Consider the following 27,212-nt stretch of genomic DNA (forward strand, 5'->3'; position numbering starts at 1 on the left):
GCAGAAAAAGGATTGATCTTAGCCTTCTATATATTTCATTAAAAAATATTGAGGGCTTCCCTGGTGGTGCAGTGGTTGAGAGTCCGCCTGCCGATGCAGGGGACACGGGTTCGTGCCCCAGTCTGGGAAGATCCCACATGTGGCAGAGCGGCTGGGCCTGTGAGCAATGTCTGCTGAGCCTGCACGTCCGGAGCCTGTGCTTCGCAACGCGAGAGTCCACAACAGTGAGAAGCCCGCGTACCACCAAAAACAAAAACAAAAACAAAAAAAAATTGAAATCTTAACATTTCTGAGAAAGGGACAATGCAAGAAATAAATTTTGGCTTTGGGACACTAAAATGCAAAGATTAGTAAATGACAGCTCAACTGAAACTAATTTGCCCTGGAAATGATTTTTATATCTATCCTTACATTTTTGGTGAATGTCTAACAGAGCTCCTAAGTGCAGCTGAAGAGACCCAGAAGTGTTTTCAACTGTGACTGCTAGACAAGAATAGAAGAACAGTGTTCTTACTTTAGAGCTGGGGATTTGGGCTCAAGACATTGGATCTGGAGGCAGCCCCGGATTGTTCCTTATCGTCATTCTATTGGATTTGACGTGATTTTACAGGACCTCTTTCTTTCCCTAGTTAAGCAGAAAGTTCTGTGCCACCAGGGAAGTAAATCTGAAGTTACTTTTTTCTTTTACTATTGCCCTTTGCTTTGGCAGATAAGGGTCAGTTATAGTATATCTGCTTATTAAATGGATAATGACAAATGAGAAGGAAATGGAGAATCAACTTCTTTGTGAGTCTTGAGCAGAAGGAGTAGTAGTCCACCTGTTAATATACTCAAGAAACATTGATGTTCAGAACTGAAAACCTGAGTCTTGTCATTCTTTGGTTTAGTTCAGATTCTTCCTCTGCATTGTCACATCCTATAATTTTTTTTTTGTTTGTATCTTGTATCTATTATAATCTCATGTCAAAATTAGAGTTCACAGACAGATATTTTAGCATAGTAAAGAATACCAAGTGGTAAATGATAAAGGCATGGTGAAAAGCATTAGTTAACTGAAAAATATTAGTGTGTAATTAATATGAAAAAACTCCTCCAATTTTATTGAAAAATAAGCAAAAGATTTAAATACACTCTTCATAAAAGAAACACATCATTGATAAACAGAGAAACAAATACTTCACATAATTTACAAACAGGAAAATGATAGTCAACAAAGAGATGTATTTTGCACCTATCCCACTGGCAAAGTTTAACTCTGACGTTACCAAGAACTGGAAAGAATGTGGAGAACAGGAGGTCTTACACATTGCTAGCAGGAGTGTAATTTGTGTTTTTACTTTGGGTAACAGTTTGTCATTTTGTGTGAAGCAGAACATTCACACACCCTACAACCCACAGATTTCTCCCTAGATATATACACCATATGAAAATGGTTGCACATGTGCATCAGGAAAGAACACAAAAGTTTATTCAGTCATAGTTGCAAACAACTGCTGTTCTCCTCAACTGAGCTTAAGATCTATTAATAGACATTTCTGATTAAGTGAACAATAAAGAATGACCTTTAGCTTTGGACCATTAAAGTGCAAGTTTAGTAAATGACAACTCAACATTTAAACTAATTTGCTCTGGAAATTATTTTTTTGTATCCTTGGGTTTCTGGTGAATGTCTAACTCAGTTTGGTTATGTATATGTTTGCCTAAATGACATATTTAGTTGGTTTTGAACTTTTAATAGAGGAACCGGGCTGTCCATGATCTTCATGTATGTCCTTTTATCACAGCATTCTGTTACTGATTCATGCATATTTACATTTAGTTGTAGCTCACTAATTTTTCTAGGATATTCCATACTTTTATGTTATTTTCACATTATTGTATGGTTTGTCATTATTTTCAGAGATTACAGCATATTTGTTGTTTACCTGATATTCAGGTTTAACTGGGCATGTTATATTTTTATTGGCTAAATTTATTAAAAATGACACTGTCAAGAGACAAAAGTTATTATTAATCTAATTCTGTGCATCCAAGGTCCATTAAGATGAAAACAACAACTAAATATTATACTCTTTATATAAATAGTTTTATCAAAGATAAAAATAAGAGAGAAGGGGCTTCCCTGGTGGCGCAGTGGTTGAGAGTCCGCCTGCCGATGCAGGGGACACGGGTTTGTGCCCTGGCCCAGGAAGATCCCACATGCCACGGAGCGGCTGGGCCCGTGAGCCATGGCTGCTGAGCCTGCAGGTCCAGAGCCTGTGCTCCGCAACGGAAGAGGCCACAACAATGAGAGGCCCACGTACCGCAAATAAATAAATAAATAAATAAATAAATAAATAAATAAATAAATAAAAAGAGAGAAGAAAGTAAATATCTAACCTGATATTATTGAAGAATATACCAGAATTTATTAAATATCAACAAATAAGTTTCTTTTTAGTTACTAACGTATGTTCTCTCTTGTTCCTTGGGATTATCAATGGTAATGCTAAACTAATGATGTCATACCAACTTTAAATGGGTCTTTGATCTATAAGAAAAATCGATCACCTGTCAACCAAAATTCAATCTTTACAGCACTAGTATTTTCCTATTTTTCTCTCATTTTTAAAGAAGATTCAGCCAGGTTAAATTTTTTTATGAAGCAATATTGGTCATTATATTTTCTCTTCTTTTTAAATATATGAAAATTTCAAAGTTCTTGGTAGCCACTTCCTGGCCTATGAGAGATATAAAATCACATTACTGACACAAATTCTTGAAAAGTCCATATCATGTTTTAAAATAGTAACTATTAATTAGGTTTTCTCTCTAATATTTATCTGATAGAATATCATTGCAAAAATGTACTTAAGTAATTTGCTACTGGAAAAATCCAGTCAACTTGTCTTATAAGCATTGTATTGAACAAATTATATTAGGCCATGAATAGGAAAACTTACACAGAAATTCTAATGTGATATTTTTTGGACTTTCATAACTTTTAATTTCTTTCTATATGCTGTATTTTTTAGCGCATTACATTTAGTGCATTACATTCTTTACCTGAATGTAATAACACCATTTAAGATAAATTATGTTTGAAGTATTGTGATTAGAAAACATTAAAACAATTTGAAGAATCAGATTAGCGTAACTCAATTTCAAAGGAATAATTTGTGTAAATATGCACTTTACAATATTCCTTAACTTTCTTCTCCAGCCTAAGCTTTCTTAATTTGTTGTACTTGTTGCGGAGCACAGGCTCTGGACGCGCAGGCTCAGTGGCCATGGCTCACGGACCCAGCCGCTCCGCGGCATGCGGGATCTTCCCGGACCGGGGCATGAACCCGTGTCCCCTGCATCTGCAGGTGGACTCTCAACCACTGCGCCACCAGGGAAGCCCAATTTGTTATATTTTTGAGTGCAGAAATACTCACATTTTTCTCAAAGTCATCTTGTTGGCCCTTTTTTTAAAGTTATTAACAGAATTCAGAGACCATTAGTTTTACCTTCTATTAAAAATAAAAATTGTTTTTTAAATGTTTTAGTGTATGGACTGTGATCAAACTCAATAAAATATTAATTTGGCTGTTCACATTTATTGAGCAATAAAGATATATGTGAGGCATTCTACATGGGTTAGTAAGTACTGATTTAATAGTCTTAAAAACTAGCTACTTGCACCATGGCATTTTCTCCATTGACTTTTTGAATAAAATATTCTAGAATCAATAAGATGCATGGTGCCAAGAAAAAAAACTAGAGACGATCCATTATGTTTATACAACATGGATGTCCTAGGTATCACAAAGTAATATAATTCAGACAATATACTAATTAATTGGGTAGTTATGAAAAGAGAATATTAAAAAAATAGAATAAAATGTCTGATTTTTAAAAAAATCTTTGCATATAAACACAGTTATGGCTATAACAAACAAACATGGCTTTATTTAGAGCTGCAAGATAAAAAAAAAACAGTCGCTCTGCCTCTTCCTTGTTTCTTTCATTTGAAGCCAGACAGAGAAAGAGAGTCCATCTTTGGTATCCCTTAATAGACTGCGATTTGGTTTGCCTTCTTTTCTGCCTTCTTTCGACCTTCTTTTCCTTTTTTATCAATTGTATAGTAACCATTTCCCTCCTGCCATCCACTTAAGGTCAACTGGCTTTTTAAAATCTTTCCTCATGCTCATTTCATGATTATTTATAGACTGCATTGTAAAAGAAGCTTATTGACAATATATACTTAATCACATACTTGAAAAAATAATATTTTATTTTTCTAGAATAAGAGATGACTTTTCTAAACATTTTTTGTCAGTTATCAATAAGCTAAAATTAGATTAGGTAATGAGGGAAATTATAGCCAAATAAATTAAACATAATCTGTGTGTGTTTGTGTGTATATGTCTCTGTGTGTGTGTGTGTGTGTGTGTGTGTGTGTGTGTGTAGGATTTTGGTTGGGTGAGGTGGAGGGATCAGGAAAAAAAAGACCATAGGGTCCTCAAAGACCTACTTTCTTGTTTTCATCATTCTATATCTGTTGAAAATGTACCCACCTACACTTTAAGTTAGCGGATTCTCCAACTCAAGTTCTTGGACCAGTAATTTTTTTTTTTTTTGTAATAGAGGTGCCTATATATATATATATATATATATATATATATATATAAATGCGGTACGCGGGCCTCTCACTGCTGTGGCCTCTCCCGTTGCGGAGCACAAGCTCCGGACGCGCAGGCTCAGCGACCATGGCTCACGGGCCCAGCCGCTCCGCGGCACGTGGGATCTTCCCGGACCGGGGCACGAACCCGTGTCCCCTGTATCGACAGGCGGACTCTCAACCGCTGCGCCACCAGGGAAGCCCACCTATACATACTTTTATCACCAGCATGTTACAAGATCTAGAATAACAGTCACCTGAACTGTACTGTTCTTATGCATCTGTCATTTCTCAATCTTAAGGCAACCAAGTCTTCTACCAGCTTTTGTTCATTTTAATCCAATCTCTTGTTCTTCTCCTCTTGCTCATTCTTTTCTCAGCCTTAAGTTATACAAATGCATATTTTATATGTTCTGGCACTTCTGACATTTATGTTTGTGTTTAATGATTTCTTGCCATGATATTCAATATCTGACATCTTGGAACAGTCTAGTCCATTGTCTAGTTTTACCTCTAGTTATAATGTTTCTGACAAGAATGAATCATTGCCATGGAGCCTCTTAATAGGGGCATCACTGTGGCAGTATATGTAAATTAAGGTTCCAAACAACCCAAAAGAGCAATAATGGAAGTGATCAGTGATTAAATGAACTGCACATATAATTGTATACATATGACTCAGGCGAATCACTTGCACTGAAAAGGACAGAGAAGGCTTAAAGAGGGAGAATTAGAATGATATTTGAGAGAAATACAGCTTGAATAAAGAGCAGGGAGAGGTGAAGTTATTATGGCAGGTGGAACAGGTTTACTTATAAAAGTAATCGTAAACATTACTCATAATAACTGCATTGTTACTGATCCACTCATAGTAGAACATGTTGTTTGAGAGGTTTTGCTCCTTTTGTCTGATGAGAATGAATTTACATTGAATGTAAACTTTCATCTGATACTCCATAAAATTCCAGATATCTCTCTTAAACTCCAGGCTTATGTACAAAAAGCTTGAATATCCCCTATTGGATATCCCACTAGGATTAAAACCATAGCATATCTAAAATTGGTGTGTCTAAAATTTTCCTCAAAATATGCCTGGTTTTTGCTTTTTCCCAAGTTTGTTTGCAGTAGCAACATTTACCCAGTGATAAAAACGTGAAAACCCAAAATTGTTTTGTACACTTTCTTCTTAGTGTTCAGATCTAATCAATAAATTCTTTTGTTTTTATCAGCAATCTCCCTTTCAGATGTACCCTCCTCCCTGTGCCCTTGCATCTTTCTTAACTTCTTGACGTTGCTTGTCTGGATTGTCATGAGAGCTTCTTACCAGACCTCACTGACCTCAAGATGTCATCAGATCTAACTCCCCCAACTGCCAGAGGAATCATTCTAAATTCAAATCTGATTCTGTTGCTTCCTTGGCTTTAAATTTCACCATTCATGAAAACAGTGATTAGCTCTGCCATATTCATGCTGGTAATAATACATGTATAATGTTAACACTAAACCATGGGGTTAGCCCCACCTCTCTGGGAATCTTTTAAAACTACATGTACATTTTTAAAGGTTGTTCTCATAATGCAGTCTATAATTTCATTTAACTGGAAAACGTGGGATCATGAAGTTTTCACTTACATTACTACCGAGTATATGAAAAGTACACCACCTGTTTTTTAAATCTCATAGCATTGTTTCCACCCCCACCCCCACCCCCTTATCCTTATGTCAAATTTTGCTTTACCAAAATTGAGCAAACTAGCAGCCCCTAGGCAGAATCTGGTACACATATATGTTTCAAAGTATCGGGCTATAATTTAAGAATCATGAGATTGTAAATTAACAGCTTGATTTCCAGCTTATCTTGAAAAAAATTGGAAAGTTAGAAATACTGTATATAATTTCCTGTAAGATAATGATTATTTGAAGGTGAGGGGCTACTGCCCCCTTTTGACAGCCTGACTGCTCCGTTTGTCCTCCGTTTACTCAGCTGCTTTCTTCTACCACACATCCAGTCTTTTAAGGCATTGGGGGCAGAGAAACACAGTGCTTGTCTTATCCTGCCCAGTATGAGATGGGAAAGATTCTAGTGACGTTGTTTTTCGACTTTGTAGCACCTTCAGTGTTTACCATGGTGTTCCTCTTATTTTGAATGTTCAATAAGTTAGTTTTGGTATAGTTGAATGATACATACAAATGAGGTGCTACAAAATCTCGCCAAGCTGCCTGAAAGCATGCATTTGTATCTCAACTGATCAAATGTCTTGTCTCCCTTGTTGATTTGTTTAGTTAACCACCGCGTATTTGTTTTCCTGTTTATCCCACCTTACTTGGCTTTAATCGAATGTTCCTAGATGGCAGAGTTCATGCATTTTAATGCCCTTTGTTCAAAAATGCATTAGTAAGCATCATTGCTGAATAATACCCGATAAACACATGTAGAAAATATTTCTGCATCCTTTTATTACAATAGTAATTAAGTGATTAACTATGTAGGTAACATAACAGCATTATTGGCAATAACAGACTTCCCAAAACACTAATTTGAGGCCATATCAAGTTGAGACTCAACTGGAACTATATTAATGTCTGTAATTAGGGTCAGTGTAGACCAAGGGGTCTCCGGTGGCTGCTAGGAAGGATTAATCACCCAGATGCAACAGACGATAACATTAATGGCTTAGGTTAAGAGGGATTTGGCCCTTGACTAAGCGGCAAGGATGTGTTTCTTAGACGTGTATCATCAGCAAGTCTCTTTGCAGCACCACCCGTGCACAACTCTAAGTTCGAAGTTTCAGCAGCTTGGGCCTTTGAAAAGGTATTTGGAAAGTTTCCCAGGTTGTATGCTGCAGAAGCTGAAGGCACTATAGTGATAATTAATAAAGTGCCAGACTGGATAATTGTAGGAACTGTAAAAGATACTAAAATGTTACCAGAGGCTCAGATGCACCTGTGAACGTGTGAAGTTAATTTGCGTGAGCAATGTTCCGTGAGAACGGATGGGGACGAGGGGGGTGAAATTTTTGTTAAATAATTCAGACTTCAGACAGGGTAGCTCTTTAAAACAAGAGAGAGAGAGAAAGAGAGAAGAGAGAGGAAAGGGGAAGGGAGGAAGGAAAGGAGGGAAGGAAGGGAGGAAGAGAGGAAAGGAGAAAAGAAAGAATCTCCTGTTGGCATAGGGCTTATGAAAGGAGTTCCTCCTGCATTCTTTCATTATATATACTTCTCTGTGACCTTGACAAAAGTTTAAGAACTGTATTATTAGAGTTTTCTTATTCCCGTAGGACTGGAATGATGGCATTGCCCTTTTAACCAATTTTTAAATAACAATAAACCTCCTCTTGTGTAACAGTATACCTCTTGATACTGCAATGTGCAATGCTGAGTGAGAGGACCTTGTGTTCTATATGTCACCCTAAATCTCACACAGGCTAATATCTATCAAGTTTCAATACACAATAAGTTAATGAGAAAAAAAGAAAGGGTTAGAATGAAGATACCTCCCTCACAGCTTTGTCATGGGGCAGGAGGTGGGGGAATTATTGAGAACCACAGAATTCTAAGCAATTTCAGAGCTTATGACAGTTGATAGATCAATGGTAGCCCTACTGTTGTGATTGTTGTTTGTTGTTGTTATTTTCATTATTATTGAAGTGGCTTTTTGAAAAAATGAAAAACAAATTCCTTGAGGTGAATTATTGCCAGTGATTATTCTGATCTTCTAAGTGGATGGTACAAGATGGATGTATATAGGCAACACCTCTTCTAAATCAACGTTACCATGTACAAGTATTTTCTCCCAGAGTACTCCATTCTCTTGCATATCTGGCTCAGAAATGAACAGACTGTGCTATTTCAACAACAATTCTCTGGGTGACTTACAATTCAATTCATTCTGATACTAACTACTCAGAGTTAGTGAAGACCCCACGGGTTAAGGACTCAGTGCCTGCTCTCATTTCAGATATCAGCTTCAAGTCCTGAGACCCCAGGCTACTTGCATTTTTATCGGACTTGGTTTACAGATTTGGTGGTTCTCACAATCTCCCTTCAGATTTGATAATTTGCTAGAATGACACAGAAAGAACTATACTTATGATTACCGGTTTATTATAAAGAATATAAATGAAAAGCCAGATGAATAGGTAAATAGGGTGAATGGAGAAGGGTCCTAAGTACAGTCTGTCTCAGTGGAGTTGGGATATGTCCCCTCCAGGTACATTGATATGTTTACTAACAAGGAAGCTTCTGCAAATCTCATGGTTCAGAGGTTTTCTACTGAGGTTTTGTTACCTAGGCCCGATTGATTAAATCATCGGCCATATGCTTGAACTTCAGCTCCAGTCCCACCACCCTCCCTGACCTCCAGGTAGGGTTCAAAGTTCTCGCTCTCTAATCAGGTGGCTGGTTCTTCTCCAGAAGCTATCTTGCCACTCTCCCCCGACCCCCAATCCTGGAGTCATCTCATTAACATAAACTGTGTGTGGTCAAAGAGGGCTAGTTATTAATTAACAAAAGACCCTTCTATCGCTCAGGAAATTCCAAGCATTTTAGAAGCTCTGTGCCGGGAACCAGGGAAAAAGACCAAATATATTTTTGATTATACCATGCAAACTTTGCCAGATATTGGTTCTTCTGAGTTTCTTATCCTTTCCATTGTCTTTGGGAATTTCTAAGTACTAAAACCTTGACTTCACCCTTTTCTGTTTTTCTTAGAGACCAGTGTTGTTGAAACTGCCCAGACATAAAATGTATACAATTATTTATACCTGTATTTCTCTGCAAAAACCATACAAATTAGTTTGCTTAAAATCCATGTACAGTTTATTTTATTTTTTTGTTTACGTTTTGTAGGCTTTTGTTGCAGCAACTCAATTTGCTTGCCTTCTCTTTAGATATGAAATTACATGTAATCTCTTTCCCAAATAAAACCATTTTCCCACTCTCAGTGTATTTATCCTTCACTTTACGTTCAAGTCTTTCTAACATTGGATTTATTCAGTGGTAAAATAAAAACCTCAAAATTAAACATGTGTAGTGCATTTGTTTATATTTCTATACCATATATACATATTGAGTATAATCAGTTATGTATTTGTGTTTTAATCTGCCTCACTCTGGGAGTTTCCTTTAAGGAGATTTTGTCTTTAACATATGTCTTTTTAAAAATATAAATATACAGCCTGAGAAAAAACAGAAGTGCAGAGACAGAAAATCATGACACCACAGAATGCCACTATTTCTTTTCCTTTTGATTAATCCAACATGCAAATATAAAAGCATTTTGGTTACTTAAGAAGTTCAATGATGTTTTGCTTTTTTATTCTTATAAATGAAAATATTAACTTAGTCTTTAAGTGATAACATGTAGGGGAGATACGTTAGCAAAACTTTTCTTAATGAAGTGTCTAATATAGCCTCTCCAAGTTTCTATATCCATCTGTAAGGTCCTACATATGTACATGCCTGTGCATACTTATAATACGAACGAGAAAGCCTATTTTACAATGTTATGAGGAGAATGGACATCTTTTTTTATACTTACATATCCAAATGCATGTCAATCTTTCCATTATTAAGCTCTTTAAAATAATTGTTTCTTTTTATTTCTAGGTAACCTTCAAAGCATCAAGACATTCAGTTTCACCAGATTTAAAATGTGTTCTTCTGGCATATGATGTCAAACAGGTAAAGGAGTGATCTTTGAAGAAAATTTTTTCATTGTGTGTTGCATTCAAGTGACAGTTCATAGTTGTGTTGCGTTCAAGTGAGAGTTTATAGTTTTCCTTGGTCATCTACTGAACTAGAGAAAATTTGACATATCCGGTAGGTGCAGGTGAATACTGATAACCGATATTGCACAAGAGAGTTTTGGCAACAATGTCCTTTCTTCCACACCCAGCTAGCAAATAACTGGAACGATCTGCTAGGTGCCTGTACTGGTCCAAGTTCATCGCTTTTAAAGGAGAGTGTGGCAGAGCTTAGCAAATCCAAAAAATGGGGGCTTTTGACAATTCCAGGATAAGCCTTAATATCTACTTGTGTTGTATGTATATGTAGATTAAGGGGTTTCGTAATGGCTGTGCCTGAGCTGCAGTGTGTATTGTGGGAAGAGCTGGTGAAAACATTGATTCAGTTTATGGTCAAATGATTCTTTGTTGGTGTTTGAGCATAAGCCTTGTGGTTGTAGAAATTTCTAAAAGTGGGGCAAGGCAAGAATCAATTCTGAACAAATAAAGTGTTCTAACTGCAATTAGTATTTCATTATTCCATGTCAGCTCTATAGCACAATTAGAGCAATATGTATGGTTGTGGAGTATTTTTACTCAGATATAATTTGCACTGTTAAAAAGCAAAGTAAATGTTGAAAAGGCAATTCAGCAGATTAGCTTCTGTAGAAAATAAATGATTTTGAAAATTATTCAAGAATGTTTTGTGTGCTTTAAGGCAGACCATAAAAATTTATAGACAAAGCAGGAAACCTCATATAATGCATTGAAACCCTTCGAGCACATGAAATTTTACTATTCAAAGGACCTTCTACTTGATGGTTTTAGTCTTTTGAAATATACATGTGTTATATTTTTAGACAAGTTTATATTTCTTATTTAAAATAATTAATTTACACTACAAAAGGCTGGGAGACTGTAATCAAAGCCATCTTTTTCCTGTTACAAATCTTGGCCCTTTTCCTTTACCTTTGTTCTGTGTTCTCTCTACTCATTGGGATTTTGAAAAACATGTAAGAGTTGGAAAAGTGCTTGAGCTTTATAACCAAACTATTGCAGCATCCTCAAGTTTTTAAAACAATATTTGTCGAAAGAGTTTTAACTTAAAATGACTGCTATATTAAAATGATAATAAACTTTAAAAAAAATCAGGTTTCAGTAGCTACAATTTGTTTTATTCTGTTTCATTGATCTATGTGTCTATCCTTCTGCTAGTTCCACGAAGTCTTCTCTTATTTTGGATATTTTACATAAATGGAATCATCCAGTATATGACTGTTGTCTGGCTTCTTTCACTTAGTATAATGCTTTTTAGATTTATCCACATTATAATATGTATTAGTACTTCATTCCTTTTTTACGGTTGAATACTATTTCATTGTATGTATGTACTACATTTATTCATTTATCCATTAAAGGATGCTGGGGTTTTTTCCACCTTTTGGCTGTTATGAATAGTGTTGTTGTAAACATTTGTGCACAAGCATTTTTTTTGAGTACCTGTTTTCAACTTTGGAGATAAATATTGAGGTGTGGAATTGCTGGGTAATGTGATAATTCTATGTTTATCTTTTTGAGAAACCACCAAATCACTTTCTAAAATGGCTGCACCATTTTACATTCCCACGGGCAGTGTGCAAGTGTTTCAGTTTCTCTGTATCCTTACCAACTGTTGTTATTTTCCATTCTTCTTATTGGAGCTATTCAAATGTATATGAATTGATATCTCATTGTGGTTTTGGTGTATACCTCCCTAATTAGACTAATGATGTTAAGCATATTTTCATATGTTTGTTGGCCTTCTGTGTTTCTTCTTTGGAGAAATGTCTATTCAAGTCCATTGCAGTTGTTTTGTTTTTTTCTTTTTGTAGTTGAGTTTGAGAGCTGTTTAGATATCCTGGATAGAAGACCCTTATCAAATATATGATTTGCAAATATTTTCTTCCACTCAGTAGATTGCTTTTTCACTTTTTTGATCATGTCCTTTGGTGCATAAATTTAAAAAATTCTGATGAAGTATGATTTATCTATTTTTGTCTCTTGTTACTCATGCTTTTGGTACCATATCTAAGAATACATTGCCAAATTCAAGGTCATGAAGTTGTACCCTTATGTTTTTTTCTAAGAGTTTTATAGTTTCAGTTCTTATATTTAGGTTGTTGATATATTTTGAATTATTACTTTTTATTGTTTGAGATAGCCTTAAAAACATTTTAAGGTTCCTGTTATATATTGAAAAACCGTTCCAAAATGGTTTTGTTGGTTTATACTGCCCTTAGGCAATACATACCCTGTTACATTGACATATATACACTACCATGTGTAAAATAGATAGCTAGTGGGAAGCTGCTGCATAGCACAGGGAGATCAGCTCGGTGCTTTATGAAGACCTAGAGGGGTGGGATAGGGAGGGTGGGAGGGAGGCTAAAGAGGGAGGGGATATATGTATATGCATAGCTGATTCACTTTGTAGTACAGCAGAAACTAGCACAACATTGTAAAGCAACTATAGTCCAATAAAAATGAAAAAACAGAGTAATTATTAAATTGATAGATTATGTATAACCTAACTACTAATTTTGAATGCATACACAACCCCCCCCACATCACACACATACACACAATAAGTATTGGTGTTATATTACTATGTAATAAATCACCCCAAACTTAGTGACTTAAAAAAAAAAATTACTGTTGTTCACAGTTTGTGTGTATCAGGAATTTGGGATTGGCTTAAGTGGGAGGTTCTGGCTTTAATGATGTTGCAATCAGGTATCAGCTGGGGCTGCAGTCATCTGACAGCTTGACTGAGGCTGGAGGATAGACTTCCAAGGTAGATCTCTCACATGGGTGGGTAATCGGTGCTTGCTGACGTCATGAGGCCTCAGGTTTCTCCACATGAAACTCTCTACAGTGCTACCTGAGTGTCCTCATAACATGGTACCTGGAGTATCCCAGAGTGAGTAGTGCAGAAGATAAAGGTAGGGATTTCAGTGCCTTGCCTGATCTCTCTTTGGAAGTAACCTGTTATTTTCACCATGTACGTATATTTTTTTGTCACACAAGTCAGCTCTAATTCAGTGTTGGAGGGGGCTACCAGAGGGTGAGGATTTGGGGAGACCATCTTAGAGGCTGACTAACATAGTCCCCAAATATTTCATATTCATCCTATGTGAAGTATACTCAAGGCCCCCCAAATTTTTATGCATTACAGCCCAGCATTTTAATCAAGGAGATCAATCTCCTTAGGCATGGTTTCTTGACTGTAGTCCCTTGAGTATATTTATATATTCATATATAAAATTAAATATGCTCAATATATATCCATATGTTTGTATCCATATAAATACTATTAAGATACACATGTATTTTAATATGTATTTAAATACCAATTTGACTATTATTTTCAGGTTTTTTTTTTTTTACTTTTATTGTGAATAACATTTATTTACTCCGTTCGTTTATCTTTTGTAGTCTTAGTATTTTTTTAAACATCTATGTGTATAATTCAATCATTAGTTTTATTGTCCTTTCTTTAAATATATCACTGATTTTTTGGTTTTAATTATTTTTTGACTTGGAGAAATTTTGAATTTTGTGAATTTTTATCTTTCACTTTGTTGTGTTTATTTTTGTTCTAAGCTTAGAGAAATGCCCACCAATGTGATAAATATAAACTTGTATTTTTTTATATATTTTATGCATAAACATTCATTCTATTTTAGTTGCAATCATTTATGGTGACAAGTGATCAAAACCTCTCTTTCTAATGATCATAGTAATAAAAAGACCTATCGTTCATATGAGTGAATGTCATCATGCCCAGTCTTCGGAGGGGCAAGACTCCGAAGGGACATGTTTGATGTATTATTGGAAAACCACCCAACACAATAAACTGTTTCATGAATGCCATACCTGTCCTCAGTTTCCCCATGACTATAATGGAGAGGGAAGAAATATGAATGCTTCTCAAACTTACTCAAATTTACTGTCCTGAACAATGTCCTGGTCATGTGATAATAATCCTGCCTCTGGGATCCTGTGCAAGAGGATATACAGGATCTAGCGCTGTTATTTTGGAGTCAGAGGAGCTGGCTGGGGAGCGCTAATTTAGTTTTATTTCCCTACTGATATTCTCAGTTTGAATCAAATATCAATAATTTAGTGTAGGCCAAATTTAGCAAGTGCCTTTTAGGTCAACAACTGAGTTCTTCTGTGTGTAACCTGTGGGCTACGCATGTTGAATCACACTAATCTGTGGGTTACCAATGTTGAAATGCTTTATTCAGAGCTTAAGTTGGCATCATCATCGTGTCTGAGCTGTGAAGAGTATGATTCTGACTTTTTTCTTAGCTTTATTTTTATCTTAGCTTTTTGCATGTTAACTCTACTATTTTAACAAACACTACAATGATCTGCAATTTTAGTACAGTAAGTTCCCTACGTATGAACGAGTTCTGTTCCGAGAGTCCAATTTGTTCATAAGTCCAACAAAGTTAGCCTAGGTACCCAACTAACGCAATCAGCTGTATAGTACTGTACTGTAATAGGTTTATAATACTTTTCACACAAATAATACATAAAAAACAAACACCAAAAATAAAGAAAACATTTTTAATCTTACAGCACAGTACCTTGAAAAGTACAATAGTACAGTACAACAGCTGGCATCCAGGGGCTGGCATCGAGTGAACAGGCAAGAAGTGTTACTGACTGGAGGAGGGAGAGGAGGTGGGAGATGGTAGCGCTAAAGGATCCTCAGCAATAGGAGACGGAGGACAGGCTGCAGTGTCACTCACGCCTGACACTGATGGCACAGGTTCTGGTTCCTTGCTGGATTCACTTCTATCTACCCTCTTGAGAAAACGATCCAGTGATGTCTGGGTGGTAGCTCTTTTTTTCTCGGCATAGATGACAGGGTAGCACTGGATTGTATTCTCAACGGCTGCTGCATCCTTCATGTACCGTTCTACATTCGGGTATGGCTTAAAAACTCACAGTGCCTCCTCAAATAAAGAAAATCCCTGTGCCATTTCCTGCGTCCTGAATCTCTTCAGTTCTTCAGTTACTTCTCCCTCTTGTCTCTCTTCGTCTTTTCTCTGGGCCTCCAATTCCTGCTGCTTCTCAGCAGTACCACCTGCATCACCACTGCTTTTACGCCTGCTTCCAGACATCCTGGGCTTAAACTAAAGATACTGTACTACTGTACTCTATACAGTACTGTACAGTAAAGCACACAAAAGCACAACCACTTGTAGAGGATGCATGCACACGACAATGTACACCAGACACATGAACTAACTTAACGTGATTGGACATGGGAATGCATGTTAGCATCTTTGAAAGTTCACAGCTTGAAGGTTCTTATGTAGGGGACTAACTGTATCCATTGTCATAAAGCAATTACGATTACTAATATAGGTTTATGGACAGTTTTTGAAGATTCTGCATCAGGAGTTGCATGCTAAAGAAATCATGGAAACTATAAGCCAATAATTTTTTAGTCCTTTGCAAAGAAGACAAAATAATATTCATTTTTGTATCAATGTCAATTTTATTGAACTTAGGCTGAATCTTTTCTGTTGAGATGTACAACTATTAATTAATTCTAATATGATTAATATGAAGACTATTTCCCCCATGCAAATTATTTGTGTTCTACAACATCAAAAAGGTAATTTGAACAAAGTGAGAAGCTGCTTTTCTTTTTGTGGCCAGATTAATGTTTCTCATATTTTGGGCCTATAGCATGGTTCCTAGGTTGTTCTGCTCCACAGAATTTGAGAATGTTTTGTGCCTGTTGTCTACAGGAATCTGTGGACAGATCAAGGTAAATGATATTCTCCTGTAACACTCTTACAGATAAATGGGGGAAACAGGGAGAAAAGATCGTTTATGATTGGAAGTAAAGATGAGTCTTCCTGTAGGAAGGTAGAGAATGCTGCAGGGGCACTTTGGGGTGACCTTGTGATCCTTAAGACTGTAAGAGTGATATTTATTCCGTTTGCTGCAAAAGGAGAAGCCTACTGGCAATGGTAGAGCTTAAGTCTGGCTGCCCCTGCTGAAGTGCTTTTACTTGCGGCCAGGAAGCTTCCTGATAGTTTGTTTTTTTATGCCCAGACTACTTGTCACAATTGCAGGAACTGTCAGACCCATATCACTTGGTGACCCTGTTTACACAGAAGCTGACACCAAAGCAAAGCAAACTTAAAAACCTCCAGGTGATGTCCCAGAAATGCTGGAGAAAGGAGCAGGAAATCAGATTGATCATTTTCCTCTTTTTTTTTTTTTTTTTTTTTTTTTTCTGTGGTACGCGGGCCTCCCACTGCTGCGGCCTCCCCCGTTGCGGAGCACAGGCTCCGAACGCGCAGGCTCAGCGGCCATGGCTCAGGGGCCCAGCCGCTCCACGGCACGCGGGATCCTCCCGGACCGGGGCACAAACCCGTGTCCCCTGCATAGGGAGGCGGACTCCCAACCACTGCGCCACCAGGGAAGCCCTTTCCTCTTTTTTTAAAAGAAGATATTAAACTTGCATAATCAAAGGGAAAATAAATAAACAAAACCAAAATAAATCTCACCTCATATATCCAGATTGTTGAGTTTATCCAACTATGTTTTAGGATGTAACAATATTTGAGAGAAATATTTCTAAAATAAATGGTATATTTTCTGCATTATTAGACCAAGGAAAGAGAACTCACTAAATACTTTTCTCCTTGGCTCATGGCTATCATTATGAACACTGATTACTCTGCAATAACTCAGCAGGAAACCTGCCTGGTTTCTCACATCTGTGTCCTTGTCTGAAGGATGGGGTACAGAAGAATGAAGAGCCTGGAGAGAAAGACAAGTACTGTATGGTATCACTTATGTGTAGAATTTAAAAAATACCAACTTGTTAAAACAGAATAAAATGGTGGCTACCAGGGGATGGCGGGTGGGGGAACAGGACAGATGTTATTTTAGGGGACAAACTTACAAGGAGTAGTAAACAAGCCCTAGAAATTATAATGCACAGTACAGTGAATATAGACAACAGTACTGTATGAGAATCATCAAACTTGCTGAGACTAAAAATTATTGCAAATACCTAAAAAGAAAGTGTAATTCTGTAACGTGATAGAGATGCTAATTATTGCTACAGTGGCAGTCATATTACAATATATAAATGAACATGTACACATTAAACTTATACAATGATATAGGTCAAAATATATTTCAATTTATAAAAATGGGGGGATAGTGTGTTTAAATCATCTCTTGTTGGAAGGAATGTCATAGCCCAGGTTCCCTTCAATCACTCCTCTTCCTTTTACTCAGTTTCCCACACTCAAGCTAAGCTGATCTTTAAAAAAAAAAAATCTGCTTGTCATCCACTGTTTAAAACCTTCCTAGGCTTCTTGGGATAAAGAAGTCATAATAGCCTACAAGGCCCTGCCTGCCGTTTTAGCCTCACCTTCCACAAACCACCCGCAACCTGTTCTCAGCACTTCTGGGATTTCCTTCAGTTCTTCGAAACACCATGCCCCTCCCATCATCGGGCTTTCACTACTCTTCTTCCTGGAACAAGTTCCTACCCCTTTCTTCATATTGATAATTTTTCCTTATTCTTTAGATGCCAACTCAAGCATACGTGCCTTAAACATCAAGGCTGTTCCATTTGGCTGTTCCAAATCAAGGCTGATTTGGTCATATTTCCCTATTACAAGTTTCATGGTACTCTCTCTCCCCACTGTAGAATTTATCACAGCTATAATTGTGTCTAACACAATGCCTGACACAGTGTTACTCAAAAAAAAAAAAAAAAAAAAGAGGGCTTCCCTGGTGGCGCAGTTGTTGAGAGTCCGCCTGCCGATGCAGGGGACACGGGTTCGTGCCCCAGTCCGGGAGGATCCCATGTGCCACAGAGCGGCTGGGCCCGTGAGCCATGGCCGCTGAGCCTGCACGTCCGGAACCTGTGCTCCGCAACGGGAGAGGCCACAGCAGTGAGAGGCCCGTGTACTGCAAAAAAAAAAAAAAAAAAAAAAGAATAAATAGAAACATAATTTATGAATTAATAAACAAGAACCTCCACCAAACTTTTCCTTGAAGTGCCAGGCAAGGGTCACTTGCCCTTCTCTGTGCCTTTATGGCATGTGGTACATACTTACCTCTCAATATTTCTGTCATTGCGTTGAACACAACCATTTATGTGTACACCTCCTTGACTAAACTATAAGACCCTTAAAGCCAAGAACTTTGCTTTATTCCTTTTAAAGCCCACAGGGTTTTCTGCAGTGAATGGCGCATTGTAAACACTTAGTCAATGTTTGTGAAACTAAAACAGTGATTATCAATCTTGGCTGCACATCAGAATCACCTGGAGAGTTGAGTTCCACCTTGCAGAAATCCTGATTTAATTGTTTTGGGATAGAGCCCAAACACTGGAGTTTTAAAAACTCCCCAGGAGACTGTAATGTCAGCCAGGCTTACAGTCCACTGAATTTAAGTGAACTGCTCTCTCTTCCACCTATTGAAGACTTTTCAGACTTCAGACAAGGGAAAGACAAGAAATAAAGATGAAAATACCTGCTTTTTAATACTGCACCTACTTGGTGCCAAAGACTGTACCTGTACATCTTCATTCCTTACCATTTCTCTTTATAGCAGTTGATGTTATTTTATTAATGAAAATATAGAGACAAAGGAGATTCCTTTGCATAATAAATTTGCACAATATGACTCAAGATTGAAACTTTTTTTTTTCTGGAACCATAGTTCTCAATATATGTTCCCAGAATAGCAGCACCAGGATCTCCTGAGAATTATTAGCAGTGTAAATTCTTGGGCTCTGCCCAGGCCCAATGAAACAGGAACTCTGGAGCTGGGACCTAAGATCTGTGGGTAACAAGCCCTCCAGGTGATTTTCTGATATAGCTCAAGATTGAGAGCCACCTATTCAGAGGAAATGAGTCCTTCAAATTCAAGAGCTCTACTTGGGAAAAGACCTAAGTAGCTAGAACTTAACCATGTATATGGCAGTGATTTAGAGAAAATATCATTTAAAAAAGAGAGTCTACCATTTTCTCTTTAGTATTTCAAAATAATTTAATCCTGGATTTAACGTTCAGCTGTTCCTTTCTGACCTTGGCCATTGGTCTGGCCTCATTTACTCTTCAAGGTTGATGCTTAATCTGTCATATTATAATTAGAAGTGACCTAGTGAGGAATGCATGGAAGATGGAGAAAATAGGTGAGTTTATATTCAAATCATCCATACTTAAATGTTTTGTTGAAGTGTAGCATGCATACAGGAGCACGCACATACTGTGAGGATAGTCTGATGAAGTTTTACAACTGAGCGTATCTCTGTAACTATCACCCAGATCAAGAAGCAAAACATTACTGTGCTCCTTTCCAGTCACTAGCCACCTCAAGGGAGGCCACTGTTCAAGCTTTTAACAGCTTAGATTATTTTTTTCTATTTTTTACATATATATATATTCATACAGTGTGTGCTGTTTTGGGTATGTCTTCTTTTACTCAACGATGTTTGTGAAATATATCCATATTGTTCAATAGTTGGATAGTACCTTGTTCATTTTCCCTACTATTATAGCATTCCACTGCAAATATCATTGTTTATCCATTTGACTGCCAATTGGACTATAAAAAATATATACCTGAACAATATAGCTTTTTTGTGTTGGATTATTTTCTCTGATCACTCCCTTTTCTATCTATTACCCTGCTGCTTTTTTGGTGCCTGTTTCAAAAATGGATTTTAGTAGAGGGAACAAACTTTTGTTGCGTATTCAAATAGTGTCTCTTATATGGGAAGTCCATCAATTTAAACGTGCCCAAATCCTTGCTCCTTAGTCACTGATAACATATTTTACAAAGGTGGGAAACTTAGAGATGCTAACTTACTTACTTAGGGTCCCACTTCCCAGTTGCAGAGCTCGGACTCAATCCCATCTTTCTAGCTCCAAAGCCCCTGCCATTTTCTGAAAGTTATTACGTATCTCCATAGATTTATTCTGTAATCTGGCGTAATTATTTTCCCATTCATTTGCAGTTATATCAACTGTATTCTAATTAAGTAATTAGAAGACAAATGGAACTTGTATTGCATATAATTATTTGCAGTACTCAGGTAGCATTTATTATATTCATCCAGACTTACTGGTTATGCATTTTAATTTTCTATTTGCTTCTTAGAAGTTGTTTCTCAAAAATAGCCAACTAAATAACTGTGGGTTGCACTTTGATACCATTAATTTGAAAATATTCCTGAGGAAGAAAAAAAGTATTCCAAAATATAATGCAGTCTAGATTTTATGAAATCTTGATTATCAGAATATTTGTGCTTAAGAATTGTCATCTAGTATTTGACATTTCCAATATCAAAGTTATTTTTTCCTTTATTCTGAGTTATGTTAAATCATAAATAGTTTTAACCATTTAAATCAAGTTTATTTTATATATTATTCCAATATGCTTAACATTATTAGTCCATTTGAGTTATTTAACAATTGCATTTTAAGCCATCTTTGAAAAGTCCATAGTGTAATGTATGTAATAATATATACTTAAGACAAACGAAATAAGTAGAAACAAGTATTTTAAAAAAAACCCTTTAAACTAATATTTATAGTTTTCTTACTGTTTGGATTAACAATGCATATTAAATAGACTAATAAATAGCTAAATTAACTATTTACATTGCCAACATACTTATTATGTCTTATGTTTGGGGTCAGAAACTTTAATTGCATTTACTGTTGTTTAGGAATAATTAGAAGATGAATCTTCATGAGAATAAGCTCTTTCTAAAAAGAAAAGCAAAACCGAATGAATCTTTTAAACCGTGTCTAACAGAAGGAATAAATCAATTATACGTGTGCTACAGTTACTGTGTTGATATCTGTCCTCCAAAGTCGATGCTCTGCAGAAGCGTGGTCTTGTTATTCTCTAGAGTTAGATGCATTCACTTCAGTTTATGTTTCTACTAGTCTGTAGCTCTGTAGACAAGACCTTCTTTATGATAAATTTCTATTTTAACTAAGATGTAATTCACTGTACCATGAATCCTGCATGCACTACTGCCTAAAAAAGTAACTCTTCTCTAGTGAATTATCTAAATTCTGAGCCTTAATACTTCAGTGCTTTACAATTACAGGCAAATATTTAAGAAGTCTGTGGGAGTACATGATCTGGTCATGGAATTATCTAAGCTATTAAGATTCATGCACTTGGGGAGCACTAATATTTCAAATAATCCTATTAATAATAAACTCAGGAAATCATAGCCTAGGAAAGTGACTGAACTCAAATATATGGGACTTGGAGTTCACCTTGAGAGCCTCCTGCCTTCCAGTGCCCATAGAACACACCTTCTTGGTCCCATTGTAGCTGCTGCTGCTAAATGACCTTTCTAGTTAACCTCCTCCTTTCTAAAGAGAGATAATAAGGCATGAAAAAAATATTAACATCAATTTTGGATTTTTTTCCTTGGTTAAAGCAGAAGAATCCTAGGAGGAAAAAAAGGAAAGAAAGGAAGGAAGGAAGGGAGCAACCCTAAGTTTTGGCAGATAGAATTTACAACTTTTCCTTTTTGTAGTAGCTATTATTGTATTTATCAGTGTATCATTAATTCAACTACATAGCATTTGTTTTATTTTGATTTTGAAAATAATATGTTTAGTATAGAGAATTTGAAAACACTGAAAAACATGAAAAAGATGATTATAATGCTTGTATTTACCTCTTTTAGAGAACACCACTAACAATATGTTGATTTATCTCATCCAAGTCTTGTTTTTGTCATAGATACATATATCTTGTTTCCATTTATAGACAAAATTATTAGAATACTTTGAGAAATAATGTATTAGCAAAACATTGTCATACTAAGCATTCCAATCTTGTTCAAGTAATCTAATGTTGTATAATTACTACAGACCTTTGTGGCATAAAACAGTAATTTATTATCATCGTGGATCTTGTGCATTTTGGAAGGGCTCTGCTATGACATTCCCACTTGCATTCTCATTTGTGATTGCTGTCAGATGTTGTTTGGGGCTGCAGTCATCGGAAGACTTGACGGGACGGAGGATCTGCTTCCAAGGTGGCTCATTCACGTGGCTGGAAGTTAATGCTGGCTGTTGGCTGACAGCTCAGTGTTTCTCCATGTGGACCACTCCACGGGGTTACTTGATGTCCTCATGGCAGGGTAGCTGGCCTCTCCCAGAATGGGTGATCCAAGGGAGCAAGGTGGAGTCTGCAATGCCTTTTTGGATCTAGCTTGGACCACATAAGCCTCCATTACCACTATATTCTATTGGTGACACAGGGTCAGCTGTGATTCCAAGTAGGAGGGGAGTATACCAGGGCATGAAAATAAGGAGATGAGAATAATTATGTGTCACAGATCCCGATAGGAAGAAATCAAATTGCATGAAGGTTTTGGACAGTTCATCATGAACTCACTGTAGCATTAGTGGAGATTACATGCTGAATGTTGGTGAAGTCAGGTGGCTTTGAAGCTGGCTAACTACCAAGAGAGTTATGATTAATTAATATTATTGTGAGCATCTCTATCAATGTAGCACAGGCCTGTATTATTGTTATTGTTCTTTCCTATTCGATATGATTAAACAAGATTTAAATAGATAAAAAAATGCAGATAAAAATTTAGAATGAGAGTTGATTTAGTAGACTACAAAATCAAGATTACAGATAATCTAGAGGCGGGAATGCTAGCCCAAGTCAACAATGTTAAATTTATTAATGGTTAGAATGAATTTAAGCATGTGTTTTATTTAAAAATCTGGTTCTTAAAATATAGGATGAAAAGAGTAACCGGTATCCCAACTTAGGTACTTTTATTGATCGTAAACTCAGTATGGACTTAGACTCTCCCATGAACTTTAAAAACATCAATATATTTTTCAAGATGAGTTAATAAAATTAAACTGCCTAGAACTGTACTGTCCAGTACTGTAGCCACTGGCCACATGGGCTGAATGAGCACTTGAAATGCAATTAGTCTAAGTTGAGGTGTGCTGTAAGTGCAAAATACACACTCCAGATTTTGAAGGCTTAGTAAAAAAAAAAAAAAAGTAAAACATTAATAATAGGTTATATTCAAGATATGATAAAACAACATTTTTGTATATATTGGACTAAATACAATGTATTAGTAATTTTTAAACTTTTTTCTCTTTTTTTATTAATAGGGCTATAAAAATTAAACTTACTTATATAGTACTTGCATTATATTTCTCCTGCTCAGTGCTGCTCTAGAACACAGGAGGTAAATATCCCAATGTTTTAAGTGCCAGTTGGAAAGCACCTGGGATGCTGTACCCAACTGGAGACCATATGGAAGGAGACAGTCATAATTCTCAAAGACTTAGAAACTGTAATGAAGGAATTAGATATGTAGCTATGAACAGAGAAAACTTGGCAAAAGACAGGGATAATAATAGATATCTTGAGTGTTGCAGGGCTGTCAAAGAGAATAGAAGTCAGATGTATTTCTTAGTGTAAAACTAAGGCCAATAAAAACAAATGGCAACAGGAAGACAGATTTGGCTCAGCATAAAGAAGGCCTCTCTAACAGTTACTTGTTCAATGATACAGGACCTACTTTCTTTAGAAATTTACAAATGGTGGATGGATAACGCTCCATTATAGGCACTGTGTAAAGGAAACTTGCACAGGTGAACTGTGTTGGAATAGTTAAATTTCAGTCTTTCATTAATCCAAGAAAGACAGCAGTTTCCGCTCTAAAATACATCATAGCATAAACACAGGAAGAAAGAGTTGTGTGACTCTCCTACTAATATGTCAAGTTTGAAGTCTTGCAGAATATATAGTCCTGAAATTTTCTTTCTATAAATGTCAACATTTATAGAAAGAATGTCAAAAGCAGTCTACTTTGCTTTATTTACTCATATCTAGTTTGAAAAAGATCAAACATAGGACAACTTTTCAGAAAAATATAACAGTAATTCTTACTAGAAATAGCAAACTTCAAGTAAAAGAAAAAACGTACACATGGAAAGAAATTCAGATGTAGTGTTTTCTGATTATACCAAGAGACGACAATGTTATGATTCCTAATTGGAGTTTACGCTAATTCACTTGTAATTGCTTTTATGTTGCCTATTTAAAAAAGAAAAAAAAATGGTAAAGATTGTGTGTTAGTAAATTAACCAGTTCAAAGATACTGTGTGGTATAAGGAGACTCTTAATTTAGCCAAATGGAAAGGACCCGAGCATTTCTGAATAAAGAGGGAGCAGAGAATGTAACTAGAGTAATGAGACTATGCATTTTTAAAAGAACTCAGCCAGAAAATGACCAACAGTCACTGTCAAAAAATTGAAACTTCATTTTTAAGAGCACATTTTTTGTTTATATAGAAGATTTAATCCAGTGTACCTGTAACATAACTAAATGTTTCATAATCATACTGAATTTTACTTATCTGTACTGAATTATGTCCAATTTACATTTTTACACATTTTTCTCCTCTTGTGCCTTTGAGATCATTTAAGGCTCTAACAAGGCCTTAGTTGATGTGACATCCCCAATACCAAGTTCCATGCAGCTGTGCACTATTGTCATTTCTTTCTTGAATAAGTGAATGACTCCACAAGGAGCGGGACAAACATTCGCCACTTGGGGAGAGAGGACCTATTCCCTGCTTCTTCTGCTTAACAGCCTTTCTAGACCCTGTCTCAAAAAATAAGAGATACTTTACAGAGATGATGAAAAGCCAGTGGTATTGGTGTGAAATTTGATCTTCATAAAAGAGATAAATTCAATAATCAAAGCTTTTCACATTAATTTTTTCACCTTAGACTAGTTTCTGCACCTATAATTTTGTACTCACATTTATGAATATTGGCTGATTGACAATGATTTAATCACTTTTCTTTTCAAATAGAAAAATGTTTCTGCCTATAATATCCCAAATGCAAAAACATTAACAGTTTTCAATATAGGGTATCACTTTGTCGTTATTGCTTTTCCCTCTAAATGGAATTGAGGAGCAGGTTTTTATTTTTTGCGGTTGAATTTCACTTAATACATATGCCTGTCATGCATAATAACACATTCTGGGAGGAGGGCGTTTTATTAATAACTTTATTTGCAAATTCAGTATCATGAGACCAAAATAGTGATATGCATGCTCACTTACTCTTCCTTACAATTGACAAAACTATTTGTGTATTTACTGGTGGTATGAAAAATACAGTTATTTGATGCTGTAGCTAGTCGTGATGTTAATAAAGAATAGACATTTAGGGGCTTCCCTGGTGGCGCAGTGGTTGAGAGTCTGCCTGCCAATGCAGGGAACACGGGTTCGAGCCCTGCTCTGGGAGGATCCCACATGCTGCGGAGCAGCTGGCCCCGTGAGCCACAATTACTGAGCCTGCGCGTCTGGAGCCTGTGCTCCGCAACAAGAGAGGCCGTGATAGTGAGAGGCCCGCGCACCGCTGTGAGGAGTGGCCCCTGCTTGCCGCAACTGGAGAGAGCCCTCGCACAGAAACGAAGAGCCAACACAGCCATAAAAAAAAAAAAAAAAAAAAAGAATAGACATTCAAAACTTACTATAATTTATTGCAGATTAGATCTGTACTTAATTATTCATTCATCAAAGAAAATGATGTCTTTGTTTTCAGAAAAATGCTCCAAATTACTGTACAATTCACCAAAAACACAAAGCCCTTTTTCCTGTTGTTGGATATTTAGGTTATTTCAAATTTTTCCTCTATTTAAATAATGTCGTGATGATCATCCTAGCATTTAAAACTGTGTCCACGTTTCTAATAAATCACTGAGTTGAATGATATTAATTTTGTAAGAGTTATTAAAACATATTACTGTAGTTATTTCCAAGAAGTTTATCTCAGGTGGCACTTCTACCGTCTCTGAATTATTGTGTGTTCTTTTAATTTAACCTTTTAAGCATTATTAATATATATATATATTTTTTTTTTTTTTGCGGTACACGGACCTCTCACTGTTGTGGCCTCTCCTGTTGCGGAGCACAGGCTCTGGATGCACAGGCTCAGCGGCCATGGCTCACGGGCCCAGCCGATGTGGGATCTTCCCGGACCGGGGCACGAACCGGTGTCCCCTGCATCGGCAGGTGGACTCTCAACCATTGCGCCACCAGGGAAGCCCCATTATTCATATTTTTGATGAGAAAATTGACTGAAAAGTTAAAGAGATTTGATGAAGACCTCCTAGCTAGATAACAGCAGAGCTGGGATCAGAATCAAAGGTCATGATATTAATCACAATGTTAAGATGGTTTTCCTTAATGTAAGATAGTATAGTCATCCAACATAACTTTATTCAATACCGATTCACAGAGCGCTTACTCTGTGCCTAGCATTGTTGTATGCATCACGGATACAGCCCTGAACAAAAATGAGAATTTCTTGTCAACATGGAGTTTTAAGAGAATAATGAAAATAAATGAGTAATTTATACAGCATGTTAGATGCTTCTAAGGGCTAGGGGATTTTTTAAATTTTACTTTTTAGTTTTACTTTTATTTACTTTTAAACATAGATTCACAAGAAGTTTCAGCACAGCCTGGAGATGTGTCTGTACCCATCACCAAGCTTCCTGCCATGGTTGACATCTTTCATAACAGTTGTGCATTATTAAAACCAGGAAGAGTGTATTTATCAAAAATTGTACAATAAAATTAAGTAGATTATAGATCTTTCTCAGATATTCTGCATACATATTTTGCATACACTCATTTTTTGGCATGTCCTACGTATATTTCTGTTGCATTTTCTTACATATAACTAACATCACCACGCACAATTGAGAT

At 36.4% G+C, this 27,212-nt stretch overlaps 1 protein-coding gene across 4 annotated transcripts in view; it reads left to right on the plus strand.

Annotated features, from left to right (window-relative positions):
* DPP10 (dipeptidyl peptidase like 10) overlaps positions 1 to 27,212 on the plus strand; it is a 1,288,081-nt gene that overhangs the window by 956,484 nt on the left and 304,385 nt on the right. For all 4 annotated transcript variants that reach the window (XM_067742149.1, XM_067742151.1, XM_067742148.1 and 1 more), the window contains exon 5: positions 10,253 to 10,327. In XM_067742149.1, coding sequence (XP_067598250.1) covers positions 10,253 to 10,327 — 75 coding nt within the window. The remainder of the gene's footprint in view (positions 1 to 10,252; positions 10,328 to 27,212) is intronic.

Source organism: Pseudorca crassidens, chromosome 6, assembly GCF_039906515.1.
Source record: "Pseudorca crassidens isolate mPseCra1 chromosome 6, mPseCra1.hap1, whole genome shotgun sequence".
NCBI lineage: Eukaryota > Metazoa > Chordata > Mammalia > Artiodactyla > Delphinidae > Pseudorca > Pseudorca crassidens.